At 40.6% G+C, this 19,655-nt stretch overlaps 1 protein-coding gene and 1 non-coding gene across 3 annotated transcripts in view; one reads left to right on the plus strand and one right to left on the minus strand.

The window, feature by feature from the left end:
- The first annotated feature begins 56 nt into the window (after nucleotides 1–56).
- Nucleotides 57–19,655, plus strand: part of TBC1D12 (TBC1 domain family member 12) — a 119,272-nt gene continuing 99,673 nt past the window's right edge. For both annotated transcript variants that reach the window (XM_024985563.2, XM_024985564.2), the window contains exon 1: nucleotides 57–101. In XM_024985563.2, the coding sequence (XP_024841331.1) occupies nucleotides 70–101 (32 nt within the window). In that variant the 5' untranslated portion in view covers nucleotides 57–69. The remainder of the gene's footprint in view (nucleotides 102–19,655) is intronic.
- On the minus strand, nucleotides 14,014–14,116 carry LOC112444547 (U6 spliceosomal RNA). Its single transcript, XR_003032903.1, has one exon. It is a non-coding gene; the product is annotated as a U6 spliceosomal RNA (small nuclear RNA).

The following is a 19,655-nucleotide window of genomic DNA, read 5'->3' on the forward strand; positions in this document are numbered from 1 at the left end:
TTCCGTAGACAGGGGCTGTCGTGCGCCCTCTCGCGGCTGTGGGCCGACGGCGCCCCGGAGTGCACGCTCATGGCGGCGCATGGCACTGTGAATCACCAAAGGTGGGTAATCAGCGGTCTCTCTACAGGGTCTCTGAATTTTTGACTCCTGCCCAATTTCCTTGCAGTTCTTCAGGAAATTGGGCTCTTCTCAGAACGAGAGGATCTGAGTTTTTCAATCATCTTCCTGTATTTTGTACCTCTTCTCATGTTTAGCTTGTTATACGATATAGCTCGTCTCATCCTTTTATTATAAATACTGATTTTTGTGCCACAGAGAAGAGCTTATTTCACTTGTGAAATACCTGCCCCTTGACAGGTTCTCTGGGCGAATTTGTGGAATGGCTAATGATTTCTCATGAGTTCCAACACTCAAAAATCTATGATTATTAATGTTTTATTTTGAAACCTTTTTTGCTTTAATTTAACCACTGCTTGATAAACAGTTATATCAGTGAGATTCATCTGCATTTCAGTTTTTTATAACTATAACTTTTCTGTAAATTCTACTGTCTCCTTAGTAATTCCTCCGAAGTCATTAGTTTTAACAGGAAGATTTATGCATTGCAAAAATAACTGTGTTTTTCAAAATGTCTTTAAAGACTTTTTTTTCATGAATAAATTTAAGAATTCTGCTTTAGTTTTTTTTCTTGTGTTTTTTTTAAAGTCTGCAATTCTGAGAACATCCTGACAGTCTGGCCTAGCAGTCCTGACCTAGAGAGGAAAAGCCAGTAGAAGCTCCAAAGAATCTGAGCTCCCTTGTGGGTGCTGGTCTTACAGAGACTGAGAAGAAACCTTTCAGTTTCTGGATCCCACTTTAGAGCCAAGAATCCCATTCTATCCAGAACTCTTCTTTCCCTCTCTTCCAACTTCCTCAATTTCCCCACTGCTCTCCTTTACACACATTCTTAGAGACAGCAGAACCTGTCCTACTGGAGTATTACTTCATCAAACAAATTGAAAACATTAGCCTGTGCTCTTCCCAAGAGTCTGAATTCCTTCTCAAACATAATGATTTATCTGTGGTCACTCCCGTCCTTTTAGCCTCTTGTCCAGTCTCTCCAAGGATGAGGCATCTCCATTTCAGTTCAAAATGAACTTCTCCCAGCTTCATCACACGCCATGTATCACTATCCCTGCTCTCTATTTCCCTCCCTAGTGCATCTTTCCCCTTGGCTGATTAATATATGCAAATCTCTTCCATCCTTCATTTTTTCCCTGATGACTTCTCCTTTTAATTGCTGTTTTATTTCCCTCATTGTCTGGTTGTCTTTACTTCAAAAAAAAGGAAAGAAAAAGAAAAAAACTATATTTCTCTTGGTATCTCCACTTCATCTTCTCTGTTATCACAGCCCAAGCCTGTGCTAGCTTTTTTAAGAATTAGGTCATACTCTTGGCCCATTTTAAGTTTATAATCAACTAAAAATCTTTGGATCATTTTTAAGCACTTGTTGCCAAGCTAATCTTTCCCATCTTGATTTTGAGCAATCTGTCATTTAAACACAAACTTAACAAATGGAAGTTTACATGATTCCTACTAATGTAATCTGGTTTCTCAGTTACGTCACCCCCAGCTTCGTGTCATTCCCATTCACTCAATCCACACTAAGCTCAGTTTGAGCTGGATCCTCTTGGATCTTCCATAGCTTTCCTGAATACCTGGACTAAGAGGGGTCACTGGGCTACCCCATACTAACTTCACAGGGATTGTACCCAGAGGTTCCTGTGAACCCTTTTGGGATCCTGCCCATAATATTCTACTGTAACTGCTCTCAATAAGATCACCAAGAATCTCCAAGTAATGTGAAATTTTTTAAGTGTTCACTGAATTACATTATTTCTTTTTTAACCTCACTAGATCTCTCTGCTGCAGTTTTCCTTTCTCACATTAGAATTTTGACTCTCTTGGCTCCCTTAACAGCCTCTTTACCAGCTTCTCCTCCTACCTTCATTCCTTCGTCCTCCTGCCTCTTCAGTGTAGGTTACTCTCAGGGTCCCACTCCTGACCCACCTTTCTACTTCTCTTTTTGTTCTGCTTGCTCTTCTGGTGTGATCTCATCCATCTACCTAATGCACAGAGATTCCTAAACCTTATGTCTGTGACACCTATATGAAGAGGTAATGATTGGACTCACTGTGTACAGCAGGTAAAGTGAAATGTCTGCCTCTCGAGAGATGTTTCTTTATGACTCCACTTAATAGATTCTATATGGACTGAATGTCCCTGTGCACACATGTGGTATATAAAACTTAACTGTACTGAAGATTATTTTTATCATTAAAAACATTGTTTACTCTTGTTTAAAAAAATTTTTTAAGCAAGGTCACACAGAGCAAATAATTTATATTGTGGGTCATCAGGAAATTAGGCTAAAATAGCTAATAATTATAACTAATGATTAATTATTCAATTTAAAATTGTTAACCCAAAAATCTAAATAACAAAAAATAATAGTGTAGCAGATACTGTCATCCCATTGACCTCCTCTCAGCACTTCCCACTCAATACATGCAACTTTTAACCTGAGGAGTTTTTCTCAACCCCTCCAGGGCAGTCAAGAAGCACCAAGGACCCTGAGAGCAGTCTTCAACCAATGACACTTGAAAACTGAAGGATAAATACATATGCCAAGTGTGGTAGGCTGAAGAATATCCTCTGAAGATATCAGGCCCTGAAACTGGTGAATTTTGTGTTTTAGAGCCAAAGGTATGATTAAGGATCTTGAGATAAGGAGATGATTCTGGACTGTCCAGGTAGGCCCTAAATGCGATCACATGTATTCTTAGGGAAACTAGGCAGAGGGGGATTTCACGCAGATGGAAGAGGAGGAGACCTTGTGGCCACAGAAGCGGACAGTGCAGTGATGTAACCACAAGTCAAGGAGAGCCAGCAGCCACCAGAAGCAGGAAGAGGCAAGGAGCAGACTGTCCCGTGGAGCCTCTGGAGGCAGGATGGCCCTGCTGACTGCATGATTCCAAGGATACTGATTTCGAACTTTTGGCCTCTAGACCTGTGAGAGAATAAGTTTTCATTGTTTTCAGCTACCAAATTTGTGGCGATTGTCACAGTGACCACAGAACACTAATATACCAATATTTATACCCATAAGTACACCAATGTCCTCACTTCTCAAAAGCAGAACAACTCTGAGGCATCTTCTGTTGTCTCCAGGAGTCTGCAGCAGAGTTGAGCCCTACCTTTAGGGTTACCCACCCATCAGCCTACTCTGTTATTGACTTTCTCTTCTCAGTCTCGCTTGCTTATTCTTCCATCAGTGGTTCCAGGTCTCTCCTTCAATACAAACCACATACTCTCAAATCCTTCTGTATGAGTTTCTTGGAGTTGCTATAACAAAGTACCATAAACTGTGTGGCTTATAACAAAAAAAATTTATTCTCACAGTTCTGGAGGCCAGAAGTTGGAAATACAATAAAGGTGTTGATTCAGTTGGTTCCTCTTCAGGCCTCTGAGAAGTCTGTTTCATGCTTCTTTCCTAGCTTTTGGTGATGGCTGGCAATTCATGGCATTCTCTGGTTTGTAAATGCGTCTCTCCTATCTCTGCCTCCATCTTTACATAGCATTCTCCCCTGTCTCTGTGTCTTCATGTGGCCATCTTCCCCTCATGTAAGAACACTAGTTATATTGGATCAAGGACCCAGTTTCATGACATTATCACAACTTGGTAACATCTGTAAAGATCCTATGCCCAAATAAAGTCACATTTCTACATACTGGGGATAAGAATTATAACATCTTTTGTAAGGCACATACTTCAACTCATAACACCTTGACTCAGTGTCAAATATGGGGACCCCTAACCTAAGACAATTATCACTTAATAAGCATTTTTATTTCCAAAGCATAAGCATTTTTATTTCCCTAAATATAATTATTTTTCTTCAGTAATCTTATGATATTGTGTCTATTTCAAAGTTAATAAATCTGAGGATTAGATATTATGGTGTAGTCAAGTCTGTGTTTTACCAGGCAGGAAATGTAATAAGATGCCAGTTCTACCAGTGGGAGTGGTTTTCAGCAAAAGAGATCAAATACCTTAAGCTTTTTCTTTTTTCCCCCCCTCATCTGCAATATTATAGATCAGGAAACAAAGAGGGATTTTCCTAGGGTTGTGATAATCTTTTCTATTTGAGATTTTGTTGATAAATTTAATGTCTAAGACCTGATGTTTCCTCTTTCTTTACTTGAATTGTCTGTTCAGAGCCACTCTTGTTTATTCATTGCTTTCCAGAATCTTTGGGGAAGGGGGAGTAGACTCCACACACAAAGTCATGTCCAGTTTCTGATAATCCCTTTGGCAGCAATAGTTGCTCACTCTCTGTACCAGCCTCTGCTAGGAGCTCTCTGTGAAAGAGTGTTCTACAAAACAAGGACACATTGTCTCTGCCTCTATTCTAAAGCTGCTGGTAAGTACCCTGCACAGGGAAGAGACCATAAGATGAAACTAACATCTTAGATACCTTGTATATCACAATGTGCCCCGGCTTATTCTAATATTCTCTACTTCATCTTTCACCAAAGGCCAAGTCCTTTCTCTGATTACAAGTTTGGAAATACTTCCACTTACGGGCTTATCCACATATAGTCCCAAAACCTGCTTAGGTGGCATTTATGCTTCTGATTGCTTCCCTTCCTTTTATAAGCTGATACTGCTGATTATTATTTTTTTAATTATTTATTTGGCTGTACCCAGAGTTGTGGGCTTCCCAGGTGGCACTACTGGTAAAGAATCTGCCTGCCAGTGCCTGAGACTCAAGAGACCTGCATTCTATTCCTGGGTCAGGAAGATCCCCTGGAGAAGGAAATGGCAACCCACTCTAGTATTCTTGCCTAGAAAATTCCATGGACAGAAGATCCTGGTGGGCTACAGTCCATGGTGTCGTGAAGAGTCGGACACGACTGAGCACACACACACATTCTACATACCCCGTCTTAGTTGCAGCAGGTGGCAGCTTCTATCTTCGTTTGCAGCTTGTGGGATCTTTAGTTGATTAGTTGCGGCATTCGAACTCTTAGTTGTGACATATTGGGATCTAGTTCCCTGACCAGGGATCAAACTCAGGCCCCCTACATTGAAAGCATGGAGTCTTAGCCGCTGAAGCACCAGGGAAGTCTGTGTTGCTAATAATTAAAATCCTCTCAGGTGAATAAATGGATGCATAAGTGAAATAAGTAGATATTTATGAATAGATTGATGAGAGATCTTGATGATCCAAAATGTCTCCTCCAACATCTGTCACACCTGAAAGAAGATCAAGTCTGCCCCTAAGGAATCCCTCTCTTGGGCTCATTAGGAGCAAAAGGACTTTTTAATATCCAGAAATTACAGGAATGAGTGCCTTCTGGAGGTGGCAAAGATGGGAAGTGGAGGAACAGTAGAAGGTAAGTGAAAGAGGCGCCCAAACAGCTAGGTTTTAAACATCAGAGGCATGTATGTCATAACATCATGATAATTTCAGTAGGCATCAGTTCAGTTCAGTTCAGTCGCTCAGTCGTGTCCGACTCTTTGCGACCCCATGAATCGCAGCACGCCAGGCCTCCCTGTCCATCACCAGCTCCTGGAGGCATATGAGTTATCTATTTCTGCTTAACAAATTACTCTAAAAGCTATCAACTTAAAGCAATAATAAACATTTATTATTTCACATAATCTCTGTGCATCTGGGGATTAGGAGTGGTTTAGCAGGATGGTTCTGCTTCTGAAAGTTTGCAGTCTTAACTGTTGGTCAAGGCTACAGTCATCTGAAAACTTTACTGAGGCTCAAGGGTTAATTTTTTTTTTCTTTTTTAAAATTTATTTTTAATCAGAGGATAACGGCTTTACAATAATATGCTGGCTTCTGCTATACGACAATGCGAATCAGCCATAAGTTTACATATGTCCTCTCCCTCTTAAATCTCCCCCTGAAGGATTAACTTCTGAGATGGCTCACTTGTGGTTCTTGGCAGGACGTATCATTCCTTACTTACTGGCTGTTGGCAGGAAGCTTCAGTTTCTTACTGCATGAACTTCTCCATAGGGCTGCTTGGGTGTCTTCATGAGACAGCAGCTGGCTTTCCCCAGAGCAAGTTATCCAAGAGACAGCAAGGGGAAAACTCGAATGCCTCTTAAAGATCTTAGTCATGGAAGTCATCACTCCCACTATTCAGTTTGTTAAAAATGAGTCACTATTTCAGACCACTCCCAATGATAGGGGAATTAAGAGTATACTTTTTTGAAGAGAAAATATCAGAGAATTTGTGGACATATTTTAAAAACATCAGTTTTGGATTCAGTGAACATTTATTGAGCATCTTTACTGGGATCTGAGTAGGTGCTGGATTTCAAACACATTATTTTCCTATTACCCAAGGCTAAAGAAATCAGAATTTTATATAGGTAGAGGAGATGATTTTAGAATACAGGACGTTACATGACTATGATAGGTTTAAAGTTGAATGGATGTGTAGGTGAGATTTAAATCGGGGACAGCATGACAGACTGATTTTCTACTGAGAAGATAAGAAAGATTATTTTGTAACCTGTGTGACTGCCCATTCATTAAACCTTGTAGGTCCTGAACTAATACCAAAGTACAGGAGTCATAACTAATTCCATCTTTTAACCTGAGACACCTGGGTCATTACTCTGTATTTATAAACAATAAATATTTACTGTATTTTGGATTATATTTAACTGATGAATTGAGGTGAATCCTAGGTATAAGTTTAGGTACCCCCCTTGGTTGTTGTAGATTTTTATTACTCTGGGTGTTTTGTTACTTATTTGACATGGTCAGCTCTTTGGGATTTAGAGCAGTCATAGGGGCACAGACTTGAGGCTCATGGCCAGATTCTGCCAGAGGAGTAGTTGTGTTTGGTTAAAATTGTGTGTGTGTGATACTTTTCATTGATTTTTAAATACCTTTGAGTGGACCATATACTCAGTATCTAGTCTCTAGTTCTCCCACCAGCCCCTGTACTTCCTGTTGTCTGTTATCCATCAGCCTTACTGGTCCCTAAAGATTCTTAAGTATGAGACATGCATCATGATTTTAAATCTCAGGATTGCATGGCATAATATTAGTTCAGCCTATTCTTACTCACCATCCCAAAGGTGAACTGCTTTCAGTAGGTCAATCACTTTAGGTCAAAAGTACTGTTTGTTGTTGTTGTTTAGTTGCTAAGTTGTGTCCAACTCTTTGTGACCCGTGAGTCTGGGTGAACTCCGGGAGTTGGTGATGGACAGGGAGGCCTGGCGTGCTGTGATTCATGGGGTCGCAAAGAGTTGGAAACGACTGAGCGACTGAACTGAACTGAACTGAAGTGTAGCCCACCAGGCTCCTCTGTCCATGGGATTTCCCAGGCAAGAATACGGAGTGGGTTGGTAGCTATCTCCTTTTTAGCTTAGTCAGTATCTACTTGCATTCTGCTAAACCCTTGTTTTCTCTCCAGTTCTTTTTTCCTTTCCCTTCTATTCAGCATTCTTGGTGAATATTCGCCCCTTCAGTTTCTCTCAATTGTCACACCCCAAATGGTATATGAAAAAAGCTTGAGGATAACAGTGCCTACCAGTGAGTGAGATGGTATACAGCACCTGGCTGCAAAAGGTGAGGTAAACTTAAGAAACAGTCCCTCCTCCTTTCTGGCAAATAATTTCAGGACCTTCTGTGAGGCTCCTTTCATAGCTCTTCCACTTTGGTTCTCTTTTCCAATCTTTATTGTCAGTTCATTCATTTATCCTTTTATTAATTCACCCATGTAACAAATATTAACTAGCCACTTAACTATCAGCCAGTGTCCAGGCATGAGAATGAGAAAATGATACCATCCCTGCACTTGGATGGCTTTGGTCTACTGGTGGGAAGCAGATATTAGTCAAACAAACCACCCAGATAGATGTAAAGTTTTCTAATTTTAAAACGTTTGGTGTAATTCATTTCAGTTCGGTTCAGTCGCTCAGTCGTGTCCGACACTTTACGACGCCATGAATCACAGCACACCAGGCCTCCCTGTCCATCACCAACTCCCAGAATACACTCAGACTCACGTTCTTCGAGTCAGTGATGCCATCCAGCCGTCTCATCCTCTGTCGTCCCCTTCTCCTCCTGCCCCCAATCCCTCCCAGCATCAGAGTCTTTTCCAATGAGTCAACTCTTTGCATGAGGTGGCCAAAGTACTGGAGTTTCAGCTTTAGCATCATTCCTTCCAAAGAAATCCCCTTAGTGCCAAAAAAGAGAGAATATGGTGTTAAGACCTATTATGAGAAGGGACTATGGCCTCATCAGAGGTCATATGAGGCTTTTACTAAAGAATTGATGACTGAGCTGAGGTCTAAAGGAAAGAGGAGTTAACTGTGTATATGTGTGTGTGGTGGTAGCGGCGGTGGTGATGGTCATCATTGTCTCAGAATTTTTAGCAAGTGGAACAACATGTGCAAAGCCCTGTGATCAAAGGGAACAGAAGCTGATTGCCCATCACTTTGCTGCTCTCTTGCCTTTTCTTTCTTAACTTCCATCCTTTCTTTTCCTAACTTCCTCCCCCTGTTTCTTTTTTCTTCCTTGAATGCAGAGTTAACACCTTCCTCAGTTCTTGACACATTATCGTTATTCATCCATGCAGAGACTCTGTTACATTCTCATTTATCAGTATACTCAGTTTTAACCCTTTTTAGCAATTCCTTTTTCTCTCTTCCATATTCAGCCGTTGTTTATATAGATTTTTAAAATTTATTGATGTTCTTGAGAAAAGGCATATTTGTTTTGTATGTATGTACTATTCATCTGGAGAAGGCAATGGCACCCCACTCCAGTACTCTTGCCTGGAAAATCCCATGGATGGAGGAGCCTGGTGGGCTGCAGTCCATGGGGTCGCTAAGAGTTGGACACGACTGAGTGACTTCACTTTCACTTTTCACTTTCATGCATTGGAGAAGGAAATGGCAACCCACTCCAGTGTTCTTGCCTGGAGAATCCCAGGGACCGGGGAGCCTGGTGGGCTGCTGTCTGTGGGGTCGCACAGAGTCGGACACGACTGAAGTGACTTAGCAGCAACTATTCATCTATGTAAATGATTTTTATTATTCTCATTTCTTTTTTTCATTTGACAGTGGTTTTAATATAGTTATTCTGTGTATATCTGTGTATCCTAACCTCGCTCTGTGTGTATCTGATCTGTTGTTGCTAATTGTTCTTCATCTTTTTTATTACATATTTATGTCAATTTAGGATTGTCTCAAATTCTTTTCCACCTCACACAAGAACTACAACAACACGCCTTAATGCACACTTTAATGAGCATCCTCTAGTATTCCTCTTAAGGACTTGTGAGAAATTTCCTTTGAAGGATATTATCAGGAGAGCAATTGCTGGGTCACAGGTTATGCATGTGCTTGATTTGACTAAGTCATGCCAGCTGGATCACCAGAATAACTCAGCTATCAGAGGTTTTCTGTTATACGGTTACCTCATCCCCACTGACCTCCAACAGAGCACCCTAGAATCTTCTATTCAATTTTTTTCCCTCCTGTATTCTGTTTATCCTTCACACATCCATTGTGAGCAAGCCACAGGCGTTCTCTTCTCTCCCCAGTGGCCTAAATCCAGAGCCAGTTTATCATAGCCCTTTCAGGAATTTACAATACACAGTTGTATACTAAAGATAATCATCATCTCCTAAAGGAGGTTTCTGTTGTCCGTTTTGTTAAACATTTAAAACCACATGAGATGGCCTATAATTTGTATACTTCTCTGTGGTGCCCTTTCAACTCACAAATATTTCTTAGGATTATCTCATCACTGAGGTGGACTAGAAGCAGGTTGCACCAAAGAAATTTTTTACTTAATCTCAAAAGAAGAAATGTATATGACTTAAGTAATATGGTTGTGGGGTAGGCTGGGATGGAGAAGGAGGTAGGTCCATGTTCATCAGTAGTACTTTTCAAAGAAAAGTATAGTAGTTTGAAATAATTAAAGGAAGTCCTCTTGTAAAATTGGAAAGTTTTTTTTTTAAGAGATAGGATCTAGCTTGGTGAGGGTTTAGAATGATGGGCACTTTCACACACTGCTGGTAGGAAATGTAAAATTGTACAACCTTTTCACAAAGCAATTTGAAAATGTGTATCAAAGGACAAAACAGTGACTTGACAGTGCAGAAAACTGGAAGGCATCATCTTGACTAAGTTATTAAAGTTAGCGTTACAAGTATTGGGAATAAACTAGCATTCTGCACCTCCTGCTCCTAGGCATGAGGACACAACATCACTTCAGTGGTATTCTTACCAAAAATTCATAACCTGGATTGAATTATGAAGAAACAATTAAGCCAAACCTAAACCGAGGGATCTTATAAAACAGCCAGCCAATCTTTTTCAAAACTGTCAAGGTCATTCAGAATCAACTAAAGGCAGCCCACTCCAGTGTTCTTGCCTGGAGAATCCTAGGGACAGGGGAGCCTGGTGGGCTGCTGTCTATGGGATTGCACAGAGTCAAACACGACTGAAGCGACTTAGCAGCGGCAGCAGATGAAATTAAAATGTGAAAATTTAAAAATTTCCTTAAAAATAATGAAGAATTTCAAGACAACAATGACAGAGCATTAAATCAGATGTTCAGGGCAGGACCCTGTGCAACTAGACAGATAACCCAGAGGTCATGAAAGACAAAGAAAGACAGAAACTGTCCTGCGTTGCAGGGGTAGAAGGAGACATGAAGACTAACAGGAATGCTTGATCCTGCACCAGATCAGTCACATTAGCAGGACAAACTGAACAACTTAAATAAGATCTGTTTCTTAGTTCAGTTGAGTCGCTCAGTCATGTCTGACTCTTGGTGACCCCATGGACTGCAGCACACCAGGCCTCCCTGTCCATCACCAACCCCTGGAGCCTACTCAAACTCATGGCCATCGCGTCAGTGATGCCATCCAACCACCTCTTCCTCTGTTGTCCCCTTCTCCTCCTGCCTTCAATCTTTCCCAGCATCAGGGTCTTTTCCAATGAGTCAGTTGTTTGCATCAGGTGGCCAAAGTTGGAGTTTCAGCTTCAGCATCAGTCCTTCCAATGCATATTCAGGACTGATTTCCTTTAGGATGGACTGGTTGGATCTCCTTGCAGTCCAAGGGACTTTCTTATTTGCTTCTTCCCAATTCATAGTTATGATATGTGTTTGGAAATGGATTTCAGACTATTCTGCTAAAGAATTGCTACTTAATCCATTTTAAAATATCATAAAGGGGCTTCCCTGGTGGCTCAGTGGTAAAGAGTCTGCCTGCCAGTGCAGGAGACATGATCCCTGGTCTTGGAAGATCCCACACACCGAGGAGCAACTAATCCCGTGCACCACAACTACTGAGCCCACACTCTAGAGCCTGCGAACTGCAACTCCTGAAGTCCATGTGCCCTGGAGTCTGTGTACCACAACAAGAGAAGCCACCACAGTGAGAAGCCAGGACACTGCTACTAGAGGGCAGCCCCTGCTTGCCACAACCAGAGAAGAGCCCACACAGCACTGGAGACCCATCACAGGCAATACATAAATGCACAAATACATAGAAATACTTAAAAAATAAAATACTGTAAAAAGGAAAAGTATAAAAATAAAAAATAAAAACCTCCATCATTCTCTTTTCATATCTATCTTTTTTGATCTTTATCAAACTGGAAATGCTGATTTTATACATCATCATTATGATATACAATTATGTTTATCTACCTTTAATATTGTTTTGTAAAATGTCCCCATATTTCTATATTTTATCATTTTAATCAACTGCAATATTTCATAGATAAACCTAGTTTTTTGTACACTTTCTGTATTAATTTAATACAGTTTATATTTAAGTGATTTCTCGCTTTTAAGTATTAAACATTTTGTTACAGGCCTTCTTGTGTAGCTTTTATTTTGTGAATTATTTCCTTATGACACATTCCCAGGAGTAGGATTGCGGTGCCTCTTGATATGTGGCATCAATTTGCTTTCCAAAAGGATCAGTTTGCATTTCTAGAGCATCTTATCTCTCTCGGTTTGTGGCTGTCCTGCTGTGGTTTACCAAATAGCAGTTGCTTTGTGATCTTACTATCATTCATTTCCCACATGTGTCTCACCCTTGTGGTTAATCTGCAGTACACATCTTCTCAATACTTGTATTCTAACTATAATCCGTAACCTTAGTCCTAGTCACCTTCTCTTCCTAGCTAAGGGTTTACCAGGCATGCATGGAATTTAAATCATTTGTGGAAATTGAGGGTGATTCAAGGAAGAGGAACTTAGAAGAGTACTTAGAAGAAACAGCCAAAATGTAGGAGGGAAAAAATGGAGACAATAGAGAAATGAGACCTAAGGAAAAAGTGTTTCTTTTAAACAGTTGAAAGGTTCATAGGAAGGTGACTAAAAGAGCAAGGCAGTGATCAGATGTGGGTTTACTAGAAAGTGCTTTGCTTGCAGCACGGGGAAATGTTTGAAGTGGCCCCAAGTGAATGTGGAGAAACTGGTTGGAGGTTGCTTCTGTCACCCAGGGAAGAGATGATGGTGACTTAGTCTGGGTGGGTAGACATTGTGAAGTGAGTAACATGTAGAGGATATTTACGTTAGATCCTTAGACCTTATCCATCTTATAGCTGAAAGTTTGTAAGGATCTCAGTTATCTAGTTTCAGAGGATCTAATGTAAAACATGGTGAACTACAGTTAATAACATTGTATTATATAATTTAAAAAAAACATATTCAGGAGGGTAAAACAAACAGACCTTAGTGACTACTTGGTATTGTTGTTATAGTTGCTCAGTGTTGTCCAACTGTTCTGCGACTCCATGGACTGTAGCCTGCCAGGGTCCTCTGTCCATGGGATTTTCCAGGCAAGAATACTGGAGTGGGTTGCCACTCCCTCCTTCAGGGTGTATTCCCACTCCCTCCTTCAGGGTGTATTCCCAACCCAGGCACTGAACCCTTGGCTCCTGCATTGGCAGGCGGATTCTTTTACCACCTAGCTACCTGGGGAGCCCAGACTAGGTATTTTAGCCTCCTAAGGCTGTGATAACTAATTACCACAGATTTAGTGCTTTAAAACCACAGGAATTTATTCTTTCACAATTCTGGAGACCAGAAGTCTGAAATCAAGATGCTAGCAAGGGGACTACTCTGGTGGCTGTGGTGAAGAATCCATCTGCCTGCCAATGCAGGAAACACGGGTTTCGATCCCAGGTCCAGGGAAGATCCCACATGCTGCGGAGCAACTAAGCCCATGTGCCACGACTATTGAGCTGATGCTTTAGAACCAGGAACTACAACTGCTGAGCCCACGCACTACAGCGACCGTAGCCTGCATGCCCTAAAGCCTGTGGTCTGCAACAGGAGAAGCCGCTGCAATGAGACACCTGTGCACTGCGACTAGAGAGTAGCCCCTGCTAGCTGCAGCTAGAGAAAGCCCACGGGCAGCAACAAAGATCCAGAACAGTAAAAAAGAATAAATAAATAAAATTAAAAAAAAATTATATTGGTAGCGTTGGTTTCTTCTGAAGGCTCTGAGAGAGAATGCACTTCATGCCTCTCTCCTAATTGATGGTGTTGCCAGCAATCCTTTGTGTTCCTTTGGCCTATAGATGCATCATTCAAATCTCTGCCTCCATCTTCACATGGTCTTCTTCCCAGAGTCTTCATGTGCCTTCTCCTCTTTTTTTTGCCACTCATTACTATTTGAATATTTTAATTTAACTTTTATTTTATATTGGCATATAGGTGATTAACAATGTTATATTAGTCTCAGGTATATAGCTAAGTGATTTAGTTATACATACATACATGTATATATGTGTGTGTGTTTATACATATATATATTCTTTCTGTTTCAAATTCTTTTCCCATATAGGTTATTACACCTATTGAGTAGAGTTTCCTGTGCTATACAGTAGGTCCTGTGATTATCTGTATTATATATAGTAGTGTGTATGTGTTAGTTCTGAACTGTTAATTTATCCCTCCTCCAGATATGGAATACTTCCTGAATTTATGGGTTATCCTTGCACAGGGACCATGCTAATCTTCTCTGTATTGTTCCAGTTTTAGTATATATGCTGCAAAAGCAATCCCTTCTCTTTTTTCTTTTATAAGGACACCGATCACAGCTACTTATTAGCTCTGTGAGGAAGGGAGTATGTCTAATCCAGGATTATCTCATTTTGGAAAGCTTATCTTAATTATATCTGCAAAGACTCTTTTCTAATAAAGTCACATTCATAGTCCTTGGAGTTAGAACTTGGACATATCTTTTTCAGAGATAAATTCAACCCACTACACTTGGCTAATTGGATAAGAAAGAGGGTGGTATAAGAAAGAGAATGACTCTTGGGTTTTAGGTGTGAGCAACTAAAATATTGTCATTTGGTGAGATATGGAATATTATAATAGGAGAAGATTTAGAGAAGGCAATTATGAGTTTAGACTTGGAGGTACTGGGATGGAGGTGACTTTAAGACCACCAAGCAGAGATACTGGGTATACAGTTGGCATATAGGATCTGGAGAAACTGAGTGGGTGGTGGTGGTATGTATTGATGGAGAATGGTGGAAGAAAACTAGGAGAGGCTCATTTAATCATATTTATTATGTCTGTTATTGTTGTTCAGTCACTAAATCGTGGCTGACTCTTTGTGACCCCATGGACTACAGCATGCCAGTCTTCTCTGTCCTTCACTCTCTCTCAAAGTTTGCTCAAATTCATGTCCATTGAGTTGGTGATGCTATGTAACCATCTCTTCCTCTACCATCTTCTGCCCTCAATCTTTCCCAGCATCATGGTCTTTTCCAATGAGTCGTCTCTTTGCATCAGGTGGCCAAGATATTGGAGCTTCAGCATCAGTCCTTCCAGTGAATATTCAGGGTTGATTTCCTTTAGGATGGATAGTTTAATCTCCTTGCAGTCCATGGGACTCTCAGGAGTCTTCTCTATCACAACAACTCAAAAGCATCAATTCTTCAGTGTTCAGCCTTCTTTATGGTCCAACTCTCATATCCATACATGACTAAAAATATCTATATATAAATATCAAGAAGGCATTCGGATGATAATGTTGGAGCTGTTGATACAAATTCTAGAGTCTTCAGTTGATAGATGATCATCTAAATACTGAGACTACCTGGGTTAAAGAGGGATGAATAAGAAAAAAAGAGGGTTCAGAACTATTCCTTTAGGAAATTTCAGTTAAGAGGGAAGAAATTCTTCTTGCCTTGAGGAAATTAAGAAGTAGTAGCCATAGAGGTAGGGGGGAAATGGAGAGTATGGCAACAATGGAGTAATGAAAACAGAGGAGCAAAAGTGTTTCAAGTTTGAAAGTCAGATGAATGAGTGTTTAAAAATGGAGGGGTGGTCAACAGAATGAATGTTGTTGAGAGATTAAGCAAGGTGGAGAGTGGAGTTTCTCTCTTAAATTAGGGACAGGGAAGTCATTAATGAGAGTGGACATGAGCTAGAATGGAGTAAATTGTGGGGCAGAGAGTGAGAAAATAAGAGACTAGAGACATCTTTAAAATGTTTTTCTTTGGAAATAAACTTACAAAAAGTTACAAACATAAAAAATAATACAAGAAACACTCATATCATTCCCAGATTTGCCTAGTGTAACATTTAAAAAAAATTTTTTGAAGTATGGTTTACAATATCGTGTTAATTTCTGCTATATAGCAAAGTGATTCATACACACACAAACACATATTCTTTTCTGGTTTTAGTTTATCTCAGGGGCTTAAACATAGGTACCTGTGCTATGCAATAGGACCTTGTGTAATCCCTCTGTTAACATTTTATCCTATTTGCTTTATCCCTTGTTCTGTGTGCATGCATATTTTTTTAAGTCATTTGAGGGTAAATTACATATATCACGGCCTTTTATCCTAAATACTCCAGAGTATGTTTCCTAAAAATAGAAATGTTTTTCTTATAGAATATAGCAATTGTTAATTATAAATATCAAAATTTTTATATTGACACCTTTATTTAATCCACTACGATTAAGACAGTTGTGTTAGCTGATATAATACAGACCTTAATAGAATATTTTCTTTTTCTCTACCTAATACAAAGTGAAAGAAAGTGAAAGTGAAGTCGCTCAGTCATGTCCGACTCTTTGGGACCCTGTGGACTGTAGCCCACTAGGCTCCTCTGTCCATGGGGTTCTCCAGGCAAGAATACTGGAGTGGGTTGTCATTTCCTTCTCCAAGGCAATGCCAAAGAATGCTCAAACTACCACACAATTGCACTCATCTCACATGCTAGTAAAGTAATGCTCAAAATTCTCCAAGCCAGGCTTCAGCAATACGTGAACCGTGAACTTCCAGATGTTCAAGCTGGTTTTAGGAAAGGCAGAGGAACCAGAGATCCAAATGCCAACATCCACTGGATCTTGGAAAAAGCAAGAGAGTTACAGAAAAACATCTATTTCTGCTTTATTGACTATGCCAAAGCCTTTGACTGTGGATCACAATAAACTGTGGAAAATTCTGGAAGAGATAGGAATACCAGACCACCTGATCTGCCTCTTGAGAAACCTGTATGCAGGTCCGGAAGCAACAGTTAGAACTGGACATGGAACAACAGACTGATTCCAAATAAGAAAAGGAGTACGTCAAGGCTGTATATTATCACCCCGCTTATTTAACTTCTATGCAGAGTACATTATGAGAAACGCTGGGCTGGAAGAAGCACAAGCTGGAATCAAGATTGCCGGGAGAAATATCAATAACCTCAGATATGCAGATGACACCACCCTTATGGCAGAAAGTGAAGGGGAACTAAAAAGCTTCTTGGTGAAAGTGGAGAGTGAAAAAGTTGGCTTAAAGCTCAACATTCAGAAAACTAAGATCATGGCATCCAGTCCCATCACTTCATGGGAAATAGATGGGGAAACAGTGGAAACAGCGTCAGACTTTACTTTTTTGGGCTCCAAAATCACTGTAGATGGTGACTGCAGCCATGAAATTAAAAGACGCTTGCTCCTTGGAAGGAAAGTTATGACCAACCTAGATAGCATATTGAAAAGCAGAGACATTACGTTGCCAACAAAGGTCCATCTACTCAAGGCTATGGTTTTTCCAGTGGTCATGTATGGATGTGAGATTTGGACTATAAAAAAAGCTGATCACTGAAAAATTGATGCTTTTGACCTGTGGTGTTGGAGAAGACTCTTGAGAGTCCCTTGGACTGCAAGGAGATCCAACCAGTCCGTTCTAAAGGAGATCAGTCCTGGGTATTCTGTGGAAGGACTGATGCTAAAGCTGAAACTCCAATACTTTGGCCACCTCATGTGAAGAGCTGACTCATTGCAAAAGACTCTGATGCTGGGAGGGATTGGGGGCAGGAGAAGGGGACGACAGAGGATGAGATGGCTGGAGGGCATCACTGACTCGATGCACGTGAGTTTGGGTGAACTCTGGGAGTTGGTGATGGACAGGGAGGACTGGCGTGCTGCAGTTTATGGGGTCACAAAGAGTTGGACACAACTGAGCGATTGAACTGAACTGAACTGAACTGAATACAAAGTCCAATTTAGGGGCAGGTATTACATATAACTGTCATATTGTTTTAATATTCTTTAATCGCAAACATGTTCATAGCTTTTTTTTTTTTGCCTTTTATGCTTTTGCCTTTTTTAAAAAAATTTTTGAAGACTATGTACCCCCCCACCCCCACCACCACTATCACCATTACATTTTTTAAAAGAGAATTTTCCTTATTTTGATTTCATCTGATGGTATTGTGTGATTAGACTGAGGTTGTACATCCTCGAACACATTGTATCCTTCTCAGGGTATCACCTCTAGAGGCGCACAATGTGTGAACATCCTTTTAAAGAAGCTCTAGCTTAGGGAACAGTATGAAAAGGCAAAATGATAGGATACTGAAAGAGGAACTCCCCAGGTCAGTAGGTGCCCAATATGCTACTGGAGATCAGTGGAGAAATAACTCCAGAAAGAATGAAGGGATGGAGCCAAAGCAAAAACAATACCCAGTTGTGGATGTGACTGGTGATAGAAGCAAGCTCCGATGCTGTAAAGAGCAATTTGCATAGGAACCTGGAATGTCAGGTCCATGAATCAAGGCAAATTGGAAGTGGTCAAACGAGATGGCAAGAGTGAACATCGACATTCTAGGAATAAGCTAACTAAAATGGACTGGAATGGGTGAATTTAACTCAGATGACCATTATATCTACTACTGAGGACAGGAATCCCTCAGAAGAAATGGAGTAGCCATCATGGTCAACAAAAGAGTTCGAAATGCAGCACTTGGATGTAATCTCAAAAATGACAGAATGATCTCTGTTCGTTTCCAAGGCAAACCATTCAATATCACAGTAATCCAAGTCTTTGCCCCAACCAGTAATGCTGAAGAAGCTGAAGTTGAATGGTTCTATGAAGACCTAGAACATGTACCAAAAGAACATTTCATGCAAAGATGAGCTCGATAAAGGACAGAAATGGTATGGACCTAACAGAAGCAGGAGATATTAAGAAGAGGTGGCAAGAATACGCAGAAGAACTGTACAAAAAAGATCTTCACGACCCAGATAATCACGATGGTGTGATCACTCACCTAGAGCCAGACATCCCGGAATGTGAAGTCAAGTGGGCCTTAGAAAGCATCACTACAAACAAAGCTAGTGGAGGTGATGGCATTCCAGTTGAGCTATTCCAAATCCTGAAAGATGATTCTGTGAAAGTGCTGCACTCAATATGCCAGCAAATTTGGAAAACTCAGCAGTGGCCACAGGACTGGAAAAGGTCAGTTTTCATTCCAATCCCAAAGAAATGCAATGCCAAAGAATGCTCAAACTACCACACAATTGCACTCATCTCACACGTAAAGTAATGCTCAAAATTCTCCAAGCCAGGCTTCAGCAATACGTGAACCGTGAACTTCCTGATGTTCAAGCTGGTTTTAGAAAAGGCAGAGGAACTAGAGATCAAATTGCCAACATCTGCTGGATCGTCAAAAAAGCAAGAGAGTTCCAGAAAAACATCTATTTCTGCTTTGTTGACTATGCCAAAGCCTTTGACTGTGTGGATCACAATAAACTGTAGAAAATTCTGAAAGAGATGGGAATACCAGACCACCTGACCTGCCTCTTGAGAAACCTGTATGCAGGTCAGGAAGCAACAGTTAGAACTGGACATGGAACAACAGACTGATTCCAAATAGGAAAAGGAGTACGTCAAGGCTGTATATTATCACCCTGCTTATTTAACTTCTATGCAGAGTACATTATGAGAAACGCTGGGCTGGAAGAAGCACAAGCTGGAATCAAGATTGCCGGGAGAAATATCAATAACCTCAGATATGCAGATGACACCACCCTTATGGCAGAAAGTGAAGAGGAACTCAAAAGCTTCTTGATGAAAGTGAAAGTGGAGAGTGAAAAAGTTGGCTTAAAGCTCAACATTCAGAAAACTAAGATCATGGCATCCAGTCCCATCACTTCATGGGAAATAGATGGGAAAACAGTGGAAACAGTGTCAGACTTTATTTTTTGGGGCTCCAAAATCACTGCAGATGGTGACTGCAGCCATGAAATTAAAAGACGCTTGCTCCTTGGAAGGAAAGTTATGACCAACCTAGATAGCATATTGAAAA

The sequence above is a fragment of the Bos taurus genome, chromosome 26, assembly GCF_002263795.3.
Source record: "Bos taurus isolate L1 Dominette 01449 registration number 42190680 breed Hereford chromosome 26, ARS-UCD2.0, whole genome shotgun sequence".
Taxonomy (NCBI): Eukaryota; Metazoa; Chordata; class Mammalia; order Artiodactyla; family Bovidae; genus Bos; species Bos taurus.